Raw genomic sequence first — 19,510 nt, 5'->3', positions numbered from 1 at the left:
TATTCCAAAACTGAAAACAGATCCAGCCTAACGTTCATAGATTTTGAGTTATGAACGAAAATGGAGAAATTGTCATTTTTAATGAAGCTGAATAACTCGCTTATTTGAACTCGTATTCGAAATCTGTTTTTACATTCTACAGGCACTTTTTAATGAGGAATTCGAATATGATATCAATAAATTTTTGATCCAGTCATATTCGAGATACGACAAGGATTTCTGATTTTTCAAATGTAAACTATAGTTGAAAATTCTTTCATCTTGCTGCAAGTTTTTTGCTGATTTCAAAAATGTATAATATGTCGCTATTCACCTGAATATAACGTAAGAAAAAAATTCAATACTTTTTCTTGCTTTTCGATTCACTGTTGAATTTTCAGTAGGCTGGCGTAACCATAGCGACCGTTGAAAATGCATTATGGTTCGTGAACTCCACATAATCCTATGTGAACTCAACCTTCTGCGATAGGAATCGCCGACTGACAAATAATTATTTCTTTTATATATCGATGTCGAGATCGATATCCTTCAAAAGAGAGTAAAAGACTTTCGTCTGATTATTAAAGAAGAAAATTTATTCAATTATCATTTTTCTATTTATGAAAGAAACTTCAAGAGTCAGTAATAATAAAATACGATATGTCTCTATAATTATAATTTTTACAGAAGTAAGATGATGAAAAATAGATACTTCTGTAAACGGTAGTGTTCGAATTGTGAACCATCGTAAGATAAGCATGCCAAACATCGCGAGAACAAGCGATGGCAAACTAATCATCGAAATATTTATTCAGCAATCCGTAATTTCAATCATAGAGGCTCAGGTTCACAAAATATAATGCATATTCAACGGTTGGTATGGTAACCCAGCCTACTTATAATTCAACAGAGAATCGAAAAGCAGGAAAAAGTATTGAATTTTTTTCTCGTGTAACTTTCATGTGAATAGCAACATGTGATACATTTTTGAAATCAGCAAAAAAAATGATGAAAGAACTTTCAACTATAGTTTACATTTGAAAAATCAGAAATCCCTTTCGTATCTCGAAAATCACTGGATCGAAAAATTTCTTAATATCATATTCAAATTCCTCATAAAAAAGTGCCTGTAGAATGTAACAACGGATTTCGAATACGAGTTCAAATAAGCGAGTTATTCAGCTTAATTGAAAATGACAATTTCTCAATTTTCGTTCATAACTCAAAATCTATGACCGTTAGGCTGGATGTGTTTTCAGATTTGGAATAGTAAGGAAAAAAGAGCTCGAGAATGTGTCATCCGTTTTCTTCTAGCTGCTATAGTTCTCGAGATCCCTTCAGTAGACAACGAATTTTGCCCAGCCTGTATATCATAATCTGACACGGTCGAGTATGTACGATGATCGTTTTTCTTAGTATTCTGACAGGCTGTCCTTGACAATTCCCCAGATATACAGGTCTTATTTTTGGTAGAGGTACTCTACAGAGTCCAGGGTATCTCCCTTTATATTGATCTCTTAATTTACCTCTTGGGCTCTCCAACTAATACGGTTTCCGAGATACTGTTCGTCGCCACCCTTAATAAATCGCCCTACACAAGTTTTTCACTTATGTTTCCCCTTTAATTTTAAATAAATTCGAGTTGAATTAACGACACGTCCGTGTTCTTTTGCAGGTCCATTTTCCAAGACATGGTCAGCATGGAGGCCCTCATCATGAAAATAATGAACTTCGCCCAGAAGCTGGTAGACGCCGACAGGGCCTCATTGTTCCTCGTCGACAGCAAGAACAAAGAATTGTACGCCACACTTTTCGACGTGGGTGTCGGTGAGCCCGAAACAGACGCGTCGTGCTCCAACGAGGAGTCCGCCAAATCGCAATTCTCCAACGAGATTCGAATACCCCTTGGAACCGGCATCGCGGGAAGGGTGGCTATGACAGGTGAAATATTGAACATCAAGGATGCATACGCGGATTCCAGGTTCAACAGCACTGTCGATCAATTAACCGGTGAGTAGACTTCTGCCGGGATCGAAAAAAATTGCCTTGTTTCCTTGTTTGGAGTAGTGATGTCCACGAGAGTCTTGTTTCGTCTCGAGTCTTCTACGAGAGTCTCGCAGCAGTGGCGTAGTGAATATTTAGATAATCGAGAGTGCTTAATAGTTGGGAAGCCCACGATCCTAAATCGGGATTTACTCGAGCGTCGTGGAGATCTAGTGGATTTTGAAGATTAGATGCTAGAAAGAAGAAAAGGTTCTTTCAGCGGTGGGGAAGCGTCTGCAGGTTTTCAAAGATATTTATGCATATATATATATAACATATACAGGGTGGGCCATCCATAACTTTCCACCCCCAATTTTGAGGTTTGGGATGGAATAACGAAAAAACGCTCAGACAAGTCAAATTTTGTTGAAAGGGTGTTAAAATGAGTTTGATATCACTATCCTCTAGTTGCAACCCCTAACAGCTTTTACTTTTGAACAGGGAAAAGGGGTCGAGCAGCACCTTGTTGGAAAGGTAATTCAATTTCCTGCATGACTGTATTTTTTTCATCGCTTTATTATTATACAGAGTGACTCAGTATTCGATCAATAACTTTCACACTCCGAATTTGGATCTTTGAGATGGAAAAAACGCTAGGACGGGTCGAAAAATGAATTCGATATCACTACCCCTCTAGCCGCTACCCTAACAGCAATTATCTCAATTTGAACGAAAGTAAGAGCAATTATTTTTGAATAGAGATAATAGGTCGTAAATCGTGCGCTTTCGTTTAAATTGAAATAATTGCTGTTAGGGTAGCGGCTAGAGGGGTAGTAATATCGAATTCATTTTTTGACCCGTCCGAGCGTTTTTTTCCATCTCAAAGATTCAAATTCGGCGTGTGAAATTTATTGATGACTGAGTCACTTTGTTTAATAAAGCGATGAAAAAAAATACACTCTTGCAGGCAATTGGATTGCCTTTCCAACAAGGTGCTGTTCGACCCCCTTTCCCTATTCAAAAATGAGAGCTATTAGGGGTTGCGGCTAGAGGGGTAGTGATATCAAATTCATTTCAACACCCTTATTTGTCCCCCTTTCAACCAAATTTGACCTTTCTCTCGTTTTTTCGTTATTCCATCCCAAAGCACAAAATTCGGGATGGAAAGTTATGGATAGCCCACCCTGTATGCGCTATGTGTCACTCATAATAGGTCCTTTCGCTTTCATAAAAAGTGTAGCACTTTTCTACACTCGATTTTAGTATTCGTTTGCTGATTTAATTTACACCAGTGTAGAGGAGGTGTTGTTTATCTATATCTCCTTTTGGCTATGTGTAGATAAACTACACTTCCTCTACACTGGTGTAAATCAAATCGAGTGTAGAAAAGTGCTACACTTTTTATGCAAACGAAAGGACCTATTAAATTCATCCTAATCTTACAGTTTGCATGGTGGGGCTGGCCGTACAGAAGAATTGAAATCGGTAAAAATAATCCTTTTTTTCGACCGTGTCAGAATTTCAGAGGATAGGTATGTTGATTGGAGCTAGAGGAAGCTACTTTTCAAAAGACGATTCGGACGTGACGCAAGGCCACAGCTGTTCTTCGAAAATGCAAAAAAAATCATTATTTGTACATATCCGAGCGTGTCAGATTTTCATACAGTTGTTAATATCGGTGTTGACCCATCAATCTGACACTAATGAGGAGGGGGATTCTTAATCTGACAGTTTGAATATGATAACAATTCTTTTTTTCCAAATATCTCACTTCTTGTACCTGTAATCATTTATGTATGGGAAGTAGGGGAGAGTTGAACACCTTTTCACTGTGAAGCCACTTAAGTTGTATCTGTAAATGGTAGCAACTCATTTTTGTGTGTGAAGATATCAAGCCCAAATAGGTAACGATAGATAATAGTAGAGTGGTGGTGGTTTTTAAGAACCGAAAATTGGCTCATGTCTCCCTAACCTATGGGAGAGTTGAACAGGCGGCGAGAGAGACTTGACCATAAGTTTATTCTTCAAGAAAAACATTGAAAGAAAACAATTTCCAATGATCAACTATTGTCTACTTCAAGGTTTTCATTATTAGAGGTATCAGCGTATGAAATACATATTTTCTATTTCAGAGTCACTCACATTTATTTCTCAGATGTTTTTTACTTTTTTGAACCTTTGTATATTTTTATATTTATTTCTATTGTTCAATTTTCTTTTTTTGAAGCAATCTGATATCTAAGCTCAGTGCGGGATACTTGGATCACTGATTATGTCTCCCGATAATAGCATGGGTCAAGTCTCCCGCACTCCCTTTTAGTCTATTCAACTATTATTAAAAAAGCCCATCGTTTGTAAAAAATATTAGTCAATGAAGCAATAAAACTAAATAACACCACGCACCTATTAAACTTTTCAGACAGTGTAACAAACAAAAATTATTCAATTTCTTACTTCCAAACAACAAAATCACGTTCAACCCTCTCACTGCAGAGTTTTAATGGCAGCCAAAATGGAGCCGCCACTAGTTGTGCCCTGTTACGAGTATGTCGCAAGCTATTTATGATCCCGGTAGCGCGAAATTCGAATTGAAATATTTGAGGTGGTTCAAGTCTCCTACCTGAGCAAGTCTCCCGGACTCCCCCTATTCATCATGAAAGTTGTAGATAATAAAATTCTATACAACTTTCTTCCGAAGCAATTTTACATGCTCCTAATTGCTTTCGAGCTAGAGGGTAATGAGGGCGAGGAGCTTAGCCATACATGCGAGCGGGCAATGTCAATGTAAAATCCCAGTATATTCATCGCCATATATCAAAAAAAAACGGTTGAACCTAGAAAAAATGGCTTCGGACGAAATTGGTAGGAAATGTTACACCCTACAACTTATAATTGAGTATTACAATGGTACTGGTCATAAAGAAGAACCTGGAAGACGTGGGTGGAATTTTGTGTTCGGATGAGATTTATGACGAACTATATACCGAGAATCATTTCTTTCAATAAAATCGTTTGGGAGACATAATTGAAATTTAAAATTTTTTCATGGATTTTCAACCGCTTGTATATTATCAACTGAGCCGAATTAGAAGCAATGGTATAGGAATAAAAAGTGTTCCTTTTGACCTCAGGTTAAACTATATGTAGAAGTCAAAGACTCACCCAGTATTTTGTAGGCTTCATAATCGTGTTTTCGCTGAGCAATCTTCGATAGTTGGAAGTAATCCGAATGACGCAGTCCTCCATCAAGGACTGTTCGTCAAAACAAGGTACCCTTCAGAATGATCAACCCTCAGAGTCTGGGCCTACCTGGAGCTAATTAAATAACTAATCACCAGGGAAAAGCCCCATTCAAATCTGGGTCAACATCCCAATGGAAATTGCGTGGGCGAATTCCCTTCGATTTGGTTACATCAGTATGGGATTAGCTTGAAGGGCTGATCTGCGTAGATAATTTCAGGTTGTGACCTCGAAATGCTGGAAGGGACATCAAGTGGAAAAACGAAATTATGCCTAGGAGGGGGTGAATTGGAATTGTTAGTTTCAACATGAACATGACTTCCGTCAACTGTAAAAATTATTGTATTTGTCGTTTTGTATTCAATGGTCGCTTTTAAGGTGAAAAATTTGGGCAACTATGTGCCTAGTTAGCCAAAAAATTGGCCATGGTTGCCATTTCCCCCCTTTGAGCGTTTTTCTATTCGAATATCGAGAATTGATTTTAATTCCCTCTTCGAATAAGAACAAGTTTCAGAGTAGTTTTCTTTAGAAAATTGGTCAAAACCAAACAGTTTCACCGAGCTCCATGAAATCTCGAGATTTATTACAACAAGGGTTGCTATTCCGGAATATGTATGACATTCAGATCTACGATGATTTTTCTGGGAGATTTATTACTAGAATAATTACTATTCTCTTTTAGAAGGTGTATCACATTCAGATCTTCGATAATTTTTTCAGGGAGTTACACTTGTCGAAAGTTGAACTTCATTCATTCGAATATCGAAAATGATTTCATTTCCCTTTTCAAATAAGAATAAGTTTTAAAGTAGTTTTCTTTCAAACATACAGCTTATATTACAATGAAAAAGCTACGAGGATATATTGAAAAATTATTAGCCTACTATAGAACCAAACAAAATTTCAATGTCAAAATATTTTATTACTCAACATATTCTCCTCTCAATTGGATACATTTCTTACAGCGAACCTGCAACGTCTCTAGACCTTTCAAAAAAAAAGTTTCTTCTTGCTCTGCAAACCAGACCTCCCGGCTTTTATTATCTCCTCGTTGGAAGAAAATTTACGACCTTTTAAACCTTTTTCAGTTGGGGAAAGAGATGATACTCGGATGGAGCCAGATCTGGTGAATAAGGGGGGTGTTCTGGTAATTCCAACCCTGAATCACGAATTTTTTGCATGGCAACATGAGATTTGTGTGCAGGGGCGTCGTCCTGCAAAAACAAAACAACTTTGGATAGCTTTCCACGACTTTTCTCTTTAATTTTTTCCCGTAGAGTGGCCAGTAATGTCGAATAGTAATCTCCGGTTATCGTTCTACTCTTACCAAAAAAATCAATCATGATTACTAAATGGCAATCCCAAAAAACCGAAGCAAGAACTTTTCCAGCAGATTTTTGAACACGAAACTTATTAAGTCTTGGAGAACCAGAGTGTCGCCATTCCATCGATTGTTGCTTTGTTTCTGGATCGTAGAAATGTACCCAAGTCTCATCCATAGTAACAAATCGGTTTAAGAAGTCTACATCGTTTTCAAATCGAGCTCAGATCGAACGCGATACTTCAACCCTTGCACGCTTTTGGTCAACAGTCAAACATTTGGGGATCCATTTTGCAGCAATTTTTCTCATGTCCAAATTAACGTGAACTATATGATTAACGCGTTCGTATGAAATATTCAGTGCTTCAGATATCCATTTTAGCCCAATTCGATGGTCTGATAAAATCATGTCATGAACTCCATCGATATTTTCGGGGACTGACACAGAAACTGGCCTTCCCGATCGATCGTCATCTATCATCTTCAAAGAAAAATTTACCTCTTTTGAAGCTTGCAGTCCAATTTTTCACGGTCGCATACGAAGGACATTGATCACCAAGGGTATTAAGCTTATCTTCGTAAATCTGCTTACCTCTGAACCCTTTTGAATGCAGGTACTTGATGATGGCTCGATACACCAATTTTTGTTTTTCACAATTTCGGTGGACATCTTTCTTTTAATTTATTGCGTAACTCTGGTTTACTTTTTGGAACCTCAAACTTCACACTGACACTTCTAATAAGTTATTGTTCGTTGCTATGGTAACGCAATATTTTTTTTATTCAGGGAACTGGTCTAGGCTAACTAGATATCAGTAAATCCTCGTATACCTATTTTATATTATCAACAAACACTTCACAGAATTTCAAACATAATATTATGCATCCAAAATGACTCCTGTATCCGCCACTGCGCTACGCACAGACAGATGCTATTTCTACGAATCAATACGAAATTTTTTGAGTTCGTGTAAAAGTGAATCTATGTTTTCAGAATTTTTCCGATCTCTATTTGATTCCAGCTTCCAGATTTTATTCTGAAAAATTGCGGCTTTACACTGCAGTCTATTGATTTCTGTATTGAAAATGGCTGGGATCTCAAAATGATCAATTATCTGGCGGGACAAAGATAATGTTTGAATTCATTTAAGAATACATGTTGAATCATCCCATTATGTTCATTATGGTTCATAATCTCCACAAACTGTCTAGTCTTTTTTCTTTGAAATTTGAGTTCGTTTGTTTCTTTTGAAGAATTTTGTTTACCAACATTCATGAGTCACTCACTGATGTTTATTTAAGTTTACATTGACTATCTATAGACTGAGAAAGTAATACTGTAGGATAATATTCACTTGAAAGCTGTTTTTATCTGTCAAACTTTAATAACTCTGCTGAAGTGAAATATTTCTGTGGTTTGTTATCTCTGCAGGTTTTTATTTAGTTTCACTTTTTAATTTGTTTGTTTGAATCAATTGTGACAAGTTTATTCTAATATGGCGACTTCAAGATGGCGGGGATTTTTCATTATGTTCCGATTTTATTCAGGGTTGGTATGTGGGATTTTCAAAGCGGATAAATGTGGACCTCAAGTCCAGAGAGAGGCCGCTATCCATTACACTTTTCCAAAAAGACAATGCACGACCACTGGTATCCATGTATATTGACAGGGTATCCCAAATTGCTCGATTATGGCTGTTCCTGGTACTTCTAGACTAGACAGGTAAAAACGTGGAAAAGAGCCCTAGGCTCGATGTTAGTTGAGAGTCCATTAGTGAAAACAGGAAGGACTTTATTCTGTTTACCCCATCCTCCACAGAATCTAACGGTACTAAGGGAAAGTAGTACATACGATTCGAGATCAAGACGATCGACATTGGTTGCTTTACGAATTCTACCCCAAATACGAAAATGTATTCATCTTTGAGCAATATACATCTTTGAGCAATAGCCCGAATTACGTACTGAGTCAGTTGAAAAGTAGAAATTACCACGTGAGAGGTTATATTAGGAATATTGAATACTTTTCAGTTATTCCTTAATTTCAACGTAATTTTGGCATATATAGCTATGAAAATCTTTGCAATATATAAAGAATTGAATCGCCGATGCCACCCCGTCGTTATTTTTATCGAAATAATATGTCAAAAACCGTCGAAAAATGATTGTGAAAACAAGTTTTATTGACACTAAAGTTCAAGTTTTCTTCTCATGAAAAAACAACTGAATTGGAAAAAAAAGAGACGAGGTGGCATCGAGACGTCCTTTAACTTCAATTTAAAAAAATCAAGGCTTCACGGCTTCACGTAAAAAAATTGAAAGCGTAAATTAGGAACTAGAGAATGGCGTTTTTAAATGGAGATTCTTGAGGTATTACTTACCCTTAAACATGGGGTACAAATTGCCATTGATGAGATACCTCAAGAGAAAATCGACAATCTTATTAGGAGTATGCCTAATGTACAGGATGGGCAAAATTCGTTGCCTACTGAAGGGATCTCGAGAACTATATCAGTTAGAAGAAAACGGACGATACATTCTCTAGCTCTTTTTTCTTGACTAATCCAAAACTGAAAACAGATCCAGCCTAACGTTCATAGATTTTGAGTTATGAACGAAAATTGAGAAATTGTCATTTTCAATGAAGCTGAATAACTCGCTTATTTGAACTCGTATTCGAAATCCGTTGTTACATTCTATAGGCACTTTTTTATGAAGAATTCGAATATGATATCATTAAATTTTGTGATACAGCCATTTTCGAGATACGACAGGGATTTCTGATTTTTCAAATGTATACTATAGTTGAAAGTTCTTTCATCTTGCTGCAATTTTTTTTCTGATTTCAAAAATGTATCATATGTCGCTATTCACAGGAATATAACACAAGAAAAAAAATTCAATACTTTTTCCTGCTTTTCGATTCACTGTTGAATTTTCAGTAGGCTGGCATAATCATAGCGACCATTGAAAATTCATTATGGTTCGTGAACTCCATATAATGCTATGTGAACTCAACCTTCTGTGATAGGAATCACCGACTTAAAGAGTCTAAAGAGTCAGTAATATAAATAAAATACGATAGTTAACTATAATTATAATTTTTACAAAAGTTAAATGATGAAAAATAGGTACTCCTGTTAACGGTAGGGTTCTAATTGTGAACCATCATTAGATAAGCATGCCAAACATCGCGAGGACAAACGATGGCAAATTAATCATCGAAATATTTATTCAGCAATCCGTGATTCCAATCATAGAGGCTCAGGTTCACAAAATATAATGCATATTCAACGGTTGCTATGGTAAGCCAGCCTACTTATAATTCAACAGAAAGTAGAAAAGTAGGAAAAAGTATTGAATTTTTTTCTCGTGTAACATTCATGTAAATAGCGACATATGATACATTTTTGAAATCAGCAAAAAAATTGCAACAAGATGAAAGAACTATCAACTATAGTTTACATTTGAAAAATCAGAAATCCCTGTCGTATCTCGAAAATGGCTGTACCAACAAATTTATTGATATCATATTCGAATTCCTCATAAAAGTGCTTGTAAAATTTAACAACAGATTTCGAATACGAGTTTAAATAATCGAGTTATTCAGCTTCATTGAAAATGACAATTTCTCAATTTTCGTTCATAACTCAAAATGTATGGACGTTAGGCTGGATCTGTTTTCAGTTTTGGATTAGTCAGGAAAAAAGAGCTCGAGAATATGTCGTCCGTTTTCTTCTAGCTGCTATAGTTCTCAAGATCCCTTCAGTAGACAACGAATTTTGCCATCCCTGTATACCTACAAAAGATTGTTGTAAATTCATTAATACTAGATGTTCTGTCTTACATGTCACTCAGTGAAGTTTTTACAAAAACTCTGTGAGAGCGATGTTGGAAAATTCCAACGGAATAAGGAATGTCCAGTTCCTCATACGTCCAATATAACTGGGCCACCGTCAAAAGAATTTCAAACACCGAGCATACCACCCTCCGCTTCGATAAACTTGCGAGCTCCTTCGAAAGTTCATCTATTCCTTTGCATTTGTCTCTTCCGTCCACCCATTCAAGCCCCGTAAAAGTTGTACACTCGTTACGAACTGCCCCCAAAATGACGTGGGGCCCTAAATTGGAAGGTTCATCGACTGAACTAGGGCTGGAGAACTCGTATTCAGGAAATTGCGAATGGGGCAGAAATGGATCCTGAACGAGATGCGTTCTGCGATAAAAACTGGTGAATCTTGAACGAAGAACTGCATGGCTTTCGTTTTTATGTTCACTATTTGATAGAATCATGAGATCTTCCCAATAATTTTTAAATTTTTTTCTTCGTAATTGGTTTCTCTAAATTAATGCAGACATCGAATTAACTCAAAGCATTTGATGCCTGATTTGGAAATCAAACTAATCATGAGCGTAGACAGGTAGAGGCCAGGATGGGCACGCTTCCCCCAGAATTTTCGGTGCCTGCACACCCCAGATACTGAAATCAACTAAATTTTCCTGCAAGCAAGTACAAAACTTGATTGAGCTTCCCAAGCCCTCGCAGAAAAATTCCTGGTTACGCCAATGAAACTTATATTTACAAAAATCACTTTGTGAAACGCTTTCTGTGGGTTTTTTCCGGCAACATCTGAAACATGATTACATCATTTTAACCTAATGAATCAATGGTAATATGATATTATACAGGGTGTTTCCTAATTGAATGTTAATATTTATGGGGGTGGTTTTTGGGTCCATTTTAAGAAGAAAACTTTATATGAACATATGTGCTAAACGTCTCTTAAGATACAGTGTGGTATAAGTTAGACAGTCAGTGGCACGCCACTGACTGTATTCAAATATGAGCAAATTTGATGTCTTGAATTTTTTCAGTCCGACTCACGGGTTCCATCTAAAAAAATAAAATCTACGTATGTCTCTGCATGGTGATATTGTCATATATGTATGTATTAAGGATATTATTATGATCATGCAGAGAAACGGTTTTTATTTTTCTGAACGGAAACCGTGAATCGGATTGAAAAAAGTCAAGTGATCAACTTTGGTAAGAAATGATTGGGAATTTCAAAAATAATTTTTATTTCAGGAAAAATCTGTGGCGTACACCATCAATGTCTGCCAAAATATGTAGGTCAAATTACGTACGAACGCCACTGGTGGGAATTAAGAAAAAAGTGATACGTTAAAAAATGCCTCTTGATTCATAGTATACATGTATGGCAAATTTCATTGAAATATTTGAAGTGGTATTGTAGATATCTATATTAATAAAAGAAGATCTATGGTTTACTTCAAAATGCTTTATTTTTCAAACGATCGCACCAAATTGGACAATTCTTTTTTTGTTGTGTTTATTATTGTTAGGGCAAGGTTTATATAACAAAATATTCCCAAAAAAAATTGTACAGAACAGAAAAAAAGGCATTCCTTTTTCTTACGACCAATCGAGCAATCACGATGAGTTAGTTATTATTATCTACCCTAGAAATAATTTAAATGGCAAAACTAGGTTTGCCGGGTCAGCTAGTTGATAATAAATGATTTATTTTTGAAAACTTTACCAGCCTGTATCTCAAGAGGTGAGACGTTAGAACATATGTTCATATAAAGTTTTTTTCTTAAAATGGGTCCACAAATCACCCCCATAAATATTGACACTCAATTGGAAAACACCCAGTATAATAAAATGTCGAGCATAAAATTCGAGCATTGCATTGCAGAAAGAAAATTGAATGATGTCGTAAATGCATTTATGTCGTGTTTTAGTTATGACTTCCTATAAAGGATAAAGGGTGAGTCTTTGACCCGTACAAATATTTCAACAGTAGATTCTTGAGGTCGAAAGAAACACATTTTTCCTAAACCAGTTTTTCTGATTCGGCCCTGATCAAAAGCCATGAGCTGTGCCACCCCTGGAAAAACAAAATTCAAAATAACTAACTAAATCTGTGACACCACACATCTGTAGATCTTTTAAAGTTGCATTCGGTCAAAGTAACCAATTTTTCGAATTTCACAGATATTTTTTATTTTTGAACATCAAATTACTCTAAAACGACGCGTTATACGAAAAAATATGAAGATTACTTTTATTTTACAAAACGTTCATATATTTTTTAGATAGTTCAACTTAGTTTCAAGAGTTGCGTTCTTTGAATTTTTGGTATTTTTAGGGTTCGTAATGGTCATTCTGAGAAATCTGGAAGACGTGGGTGATATCTTGTATTCTAATAAGATACATCAAATAAATGAGAAACTATATTCAGAAATTCATTTCATTCGATAAAAACGTTTGTGAAATATAATTAAAAACAACATTTTTTATGGTTTTTCCACAGCCTGTATCTTTTAAACCGAGCCGATTCGGAAAAAATGGTACAGGAAAAAAGTGTTTCCTTTGACCTCAAAAATCTATTTTCCTCGAAGAATTCAAATTTTCAGCTGAAATCCTCATTCTCCATTCATTCACTTGGAATGTTTGTCGATAAAAAGGTACTATTGGTATAATAAAGCCATACTATTATTACATTACTTCATACTTAATATATTACTATATCCCAGAGGGGATTTGTACCCATAATTCTTCAGGAAAATAAATGTTTTTGGACAAGGAATCCCTTTCTGATTTTTCATATATCTATATTCTCTCCTAAATATATTTCCATATGGCTAAAAACTCAGTGCGCAGACCTCTTCAAATAAAAAAAGTCTAGAACATCAATATAAAGCTTATTATTAGATTGGGCATAAGTCTGGAATAAAATTAATATTTTTCAAACAATAATTGAAAATGAAAACGCCGAAACCCGTCGTTGGTTTTTAATTACCCTTTTCTGGCAATGATATTGAGTTTTTTTTTTCAACCCCTCAGCTGCAACCCCATCCAACCGATTTTCAAATGGAAAGCTCACGAAAAACGGAATCTCACCATAATCTTTGTTTACCATCTTTCAGGTTATAAAACGAACACAATCCTATGCATGCCGATCTTCATCAGGGGCTACATCATAGGCGTCGTCCAGATGGTGAACAAACATCAGGGTTTCTTCACCAAAGAGGACGAAACAGCCTTCGAGATGTTCGCCATTTACTGCGGACTCGCTCTGCACCACGCCAAACTCTACGACAAAATAAGAAAATCCGAGCAGAAATACAAAGTAGCTCTTGAAGTTCTCAGTTACCACAACACCTGCACAGAGGAGGAATACGTCCACGTCGAGAGGGATGGTATACCGGACGATCTACTCGGAGTGGACGACTATTACTTCAACCCTTTCCAACTGGAGGATTACCAGAAGGCTCGCTACTCCATGTATATGTTCACAGATTTGTTCGGATTGAGCCTGTTCGAGCCTAGCAGCCTGATGAGGTTTACCTTGACCGTGAAAAAAAATTATCGGAGGGTGCCATATCACAACTGGACCCACGGGTTCTCAGTGGCCAATTCCATGTACAGCATCATCAAGAGGACAGGACCACTCTTTTCGCTGCCTGAAGTTAGTAATGAAATTCATTTTAGCCGGGCTGAATTTCGGTTTGTGTACATTCAATCAATTCGAACCGATTTTTCGAATGCTTTCAATTCTGTAAACATCCCGGGAAAACAAAAACCCTTTTGATCAGTTCATCGGATGTATGGATTCAGTAGTAATTTGCAGGGTTTATGTTTGAGTTAGTCCCCGAATGAAAATAAAAAAAATATATAGCGTGCTTCACCCCAGAACTTTATGGCTGATTGAAATGAGGGAATCACATACGAGGATATATTGAAAAATTTTTAGCCTACTATAGAACCAAACAAAATGTCAATGTCAAAATATTTTATTACTCAACATATTCTCCTCTTAATTGGATACATTCGTTACAGCGAACCTGCAACGTCTCTAAACCTTTTTTTTCTAGTAATTTAAACATTATTGTGTGCAGGGGCATTGTCCTGCAAAAACAAAACACCTTTGGATAGCTTTCCGCGCCTTTTCTCTTTAATTTTTTCCCGTGGAGTGGTCAGTAATGTCAAATAGTAATCTCCAGTTATTGTTTCACCTTTATCCAAAAAATCAATCATTATTACTCCATGGCAATCCCCAAAAACTGAAGCAAGAACTTTTCCAGCAGCTTTTTGGACGAGAAACTTCTTGGGTTTTGGAGACCCAGAGTGCCGCCATTCCATCGGTTGTTGCCTTGTTTATGGATCGTAGAAACGTACTCAAGTCTCATCTATAGTAACAATTCGGTTTGAGAAGTCTACATCGTTTTCAAATCGAGCACAGATCTAACGCGATGCTTCTACCCTTGCACGCTTTTGGTCAACATTCAAACATTTGGGGATCCATTTTGCCGCAATTTTTCCCATGTCCAAATTGACGTGAACTATATGATAAACGCGTTCGTAGGAAATATTCAGTGCTTCAGATATCTGTTTTAGCCCACTTCGATGGTCTGATAAAATCATGTCATGAATTGCATCGATATTTTCGCGGACTGAGACAGAAACTGGCCTTCCCGATCGGTCATCATCCTCAATGAAAAATTTACCTCTTTTTAAGATTGCAGTCCAATTTTTCACGGTCGCATACGGAGGACATTGATCACCAAGGGTATTAAGCATATCTTCGTAAATCTGCTTACCTCTTAACCCTTTTAAATGCAGGTACTTGATGATGGCACATCATTGATGGACATCTTTCTTTTGATTCATTGCGTAACTCTAGTTCACTTTTTTGACCTCAAACTTCACACTGATACTTCTAATGAGTTGTTCGTTGCTATGGTAACGCAGTATTTTGTTCATGCATGGAACTGGTCAAGGCTAACTAGATATCAATACATCCTCGTATTACTCGATTTAAAATCCAGTTCCATATCAATGATATCGATATTGTGGACAGCAAAGTACCTACTCAAATGTATACTGCTTTCCAAAGTTCAGAAATTTTAAACTGTTTAAATTTGTTTCACCAATTTCCAGACAAAATAATTGGAAATCCATAAATACTAAAATCGTCATGAATATTCAAAACAATTCAATGTCTATTTCTCAACGATCAGATCACTTTGACCAGTATCAACTTTTAATTAATGATTCCGTACTGGAATTCAATAATTTTTTCTTACAGAGATTGGCACTTTTCGTTGGAGCCCTGTGTCACGATTTGGACCACAGAGGAAAGAACAACAAATTTATGTTGGAAACAGAATCTCCAATAGCTTCCATTTATTCCACTTCAACAATGGAACACCATCATTTTAACCAAACTGTCACGATATTACAACAGGTGAACAAAAACTTCTTTTCGTACAGCAAATACACCAATTCCTATGTTTCTAGTCAATGGAACACCCTGTATTTCATTGCATATTCGGTCGTATTTTTTATTTTTCGTTGAATTAAAGCTATTCGCCATTTCTTGAAAAAAAAACTAATAAAGGCCTATGAGTATGTGTATTACTTTAAAAGTGCGAGATATTTTGCATATGACATAAGGCTGATGTACAGGGCGTTCAAATAGGACAAGGTTCATGAAAAAGGTGAAAAGTCGATTCAAATTGCACAACACTTCGTTACAGCACAAAGAATACTACTTATAGTACCGTAATTCTTGAAAATTAAAGCACTTTCAAACCGAAATCTAACAGCAAAAATATTCTGAAGCTTGAATAAAGTTACTTCAAGGCAACCTAGATCATAACCATTTGAATTTATGAACTGCACTTGAAGTGACCTTAAAATCGAAATGAGATTTGATATAAAAAGGGAAGACCATAAAATTTTGTGCCTACAAGGGGAAATCAACATCAATCAAGAAATGTCAAAAAAGGTATTCTTTTAGAAAGTATGGGAAACTTTAATGAAAACCCATCTGCCCTGAATGGTATTTTGCTGCTGAAACACCCTGCTTGCAAATGTTTATTGTTTATGGACCTCAAACAATTGTTTTTTCAAGATGATTAAGATATTCACAGGAAATATACAAACAAGCAAGGATGAAGAATTAAAACACCATCTGAATATGCTATAAAATCCAGAAATAATCAAGTTGACCTTGTTTTGACCTTGAAGGGGACCTTCAAATGTCCAAATTCTTCTTCTTTTCAGGAAGGACACAACATCTTCGGAAAATTAACCAACAGCGAGTACAAGAAGGTTCTTGGACACTTGAAGAACTGCATCCTAGCAACGGACTTGGCCCTCTACTTCGCCAATAAAGAAAAGCTCTCGAACCTCGTGGAAACCAGAAGCTTCTCTTGGGCAAACCCCGACCATAGATTGCTTCTACGAGCTATATCCATGACCGCGAGTGACCTCAGTGCTAGTGCCAAGCCGTGGGAGATACAAGTGAAAACTGTAAAGATAATTTTCGAGGAATTTTACCAGCAAGGTGACGCTGAAAAGGCCAGTGGAAGACAGCCGATACCCATGATGGACAGGGACCAGCCCGAGCAGCAAGCTTCTTCCCAAGTGGGATTCTTGAAAAACATCTGTTTTCCATGTTACAGCTTGTTGTACAAACTCATTCCCGAATCTAAACCATTATTAGATATGTGCGAACAAAATTTGAAAAAATGGGAGGAGAAAGAAAAAGAGATGAGAGTTAAATAATGCGAAATCTATTTTTTAGTGAAGAGTTCACAGGAATATCTAGTCCCACACTGCTAGTCTGCAGAAGTGAAATTAATGTATGACGGAAGTAATAACGAACAACTCTAATGTTCTCTTATTCTAGATCCTCCCCAAATTTCCTGAATAAAGAAGGAGTATCATACTGAGAATGCTACACTAATAGAATGAAGATAACTGTAAGAAAACATTAGGCAAGTTCTTAAAGAATTGACCCAATCAAACTATCAAACATAGCATCTTCCGAATCGAATCATGGGTAATAAAGACTTATTTTCGGGAGGCAAACTGTCCTCAAGAAATATCAACACAGTCACTAATTACATAATCTCCATTACCACTTGAAAAGATGTGAATTAAAGAAATTGCATTTTCGGTTGATAACATATTTTCCCACATATTTTAAGATAAAGTGATTAAACATTGACTCATTATTTTGAGCAAATGAGCGATAGATAAAACGCAGGTTGTTAACAAAATCGGCACAATCACAGAGAAACGAATAATAAATTGATTGATTACAGTTCAAATGTTTATTGTTCGGAAGGAAATGATTTGTGAGTGAGGATTTTCTTACTGTGATTTTCCTGTCACATCTATGTTATCAGAAATGTGTGTAGTTCTTCTTCAAAAATGAGAAATGAACATATTTATTATACGAAAACTTTCAATGTGAAATAAGATTATTTAATTTTTTTATAAAAATAAAAATATATTTTCTGATATTTTAATCTGCAATGTTTTATCCGGACATTTGAACATTCCTTCTGCTCATGAAAGATGTATTCTACAGTGTGAGTTAGTGAAAATTAATCAAATGGTGTGATAGATGGGAAAAAATTGTAGAAAATTTGTATAGGTAGCCACAAAAGAATTGTTTTATGAACTGGATTTTTCTATACTTTCGAAAGAATTAAAAGCGAAAATTGTTTATGCTACGTGCGATCGGTTGCTAACTACGAAAACGCCGAAAGAGAAAATGAGAATCATGATGACCTGATTCAATATAAATCATTCATTACACCAAAAAAAAAATGTATACACATAGTGTGAATGAAGAGTTACGAAAAAATCGAGGGGTGATTCCTTGTCAAAAAAAGTGTGGGTTGCTCACTTTTTTTTTATGCAGCACCTGCAGAGGCAGAGATAAAGCTCCCTAAAGATAGCACCTGAAAAGCAATGTTTTAATTAAATTTTTTTCTTAGAAACCAGAAAACTGACAAAAATGAGATTGAGCAGACTTTCAATGGAAGCGAGAAGGCAATCAGATAAAATTTTTGTGGGGTTCCCCTGAATTGAAAAAAAAATTATTTTGGTAGCTGTCATTCTGTGAGTTTTCTGATTTCTAGGAAAAAAATTAAAAATTACTTTCCTTACATCTTTAGAGGGCTGAATCTATGTACACCCTGTATATTAATGTAAATCAATTTTATTTTGTAACAACAAGGCTTTGCTTGGCATAGGAGTATCGACGCCAGTATTAAATGCTTTCTTTCAATATGACAAAAATTGGAAATGGGATCAACATTTTGCGACACCCCTCAGAATTTTTAAGCAAAAGCATACGTCTAGAATAAATATGAACGGGAAGTATTCAAAATTGAATTTATTCTGATTCTGATCTGAATTTGTAAAATTTTGCGGAATTTTTCAACAGAAAAAATATTTTTATATCGGTAGTTCTTTATAACGAATAATCACACTTCACAATTGCGTTTCTTTCAAAATGACTAGCTAGGCTACATCTTCTTTCAGCACACCTCGCTTCGACTGATATTTTTTCTTCTAACTCACCCTGTATACAAGCTGTATTATCCTGAGCATGAATATCAGATATTCAATTGTGTCTATAAAGATAGGAGTAGATGAAATGAAGAATCTTATTTTTCTCTAATATAATTTATATCTACTGAGTAGGTAAAATATATCCATATTATAAAACTATAGTATCCACAAGAATGTATTTGTTACAATCGCAGTGTTCTACTATATGTGAATAAATGTTAATAAAAATTGTGTGTTTTCCTCTCAAGAACAACAATTCCACATATAGTGGATAATTTATAAAAATTATAAGTATTCATTTTTTAATAGACTCGTTCTTTCGAGAATTATAAAATAGAAATTCTTGCTTTTCACCTATAAGAATAAAGAAAGCAATCGTATCGGTATTCCTACTCATCTTTTTATATTAAAAAGTAGGTATAACAAGTAGCTAACATTAAATAACACGCCTCTGCTTGAATACTTTTTCCCAACAGATGCCTCAGAAAATTTTAAAAAACATGCTCCGAAGAGAATTTTTCAAAGACGTGAGCAAAAATCTTCATCCTGATTGAATTTTTTCGATAATTTCCAATTTACTC

At 35.8% G+C, this 19,510-nt stretch overlaps 1 protein-coding gene across 2 annotated transcripts in view; it reads left to right on the top strand.

Moving 5' to 3' along the window:
- The window catches only part of LOC123313625 (probable 3',5'-cyclic phosphodiesterase pde-5), a 77,430-nt gene extending 59,555 nt beyond the window's left edge, over positions 1-17,875 (top strand). For both annotated transcript variants that reach the window (XM_044898591.1, XM_044898598.1), the window contains exons 6-9: positions 1,655-1,989; positions 13,481-14,022; positions 15,643-15,801; positions 16,623-17,875. In XM_044898591.1, coding sequence (XP_044754526.1) covers positions 1,655-1,989; positions 13,481-14,022; positions 15,643-15,801; positions 16,623-17,126 — 1,540 coding nt within the window. In that variant the 3' untranslated portion in view covers positions 17,127-17,875. The remainder of the gene's footprint in view (positions 1-1,654; positions 1,990-13,480; positions 14,023-15,642; positions 15,802-16,622) is intronic.
- Positions 17,876-19,510: the final 1,635 nt, after the last annotated feature.

This window comes from Coccinella septempunctata, chromosome 1 (genome assembly GCF_907165205.1).
Source record: "Coccinella septempunctata chromosome 1, icCocSept1.1, whole genome shotgun sequence".
Lineage (NCBI taxonomy): Eukaryota > Metazoa > Arthropoda > Insecta > Coleoptera > Coccinellidae > Coccinella > Coccinella septempunctata.
This window is presented reverse-complemented; position numbering and strand designations above follow the sequence as displayed.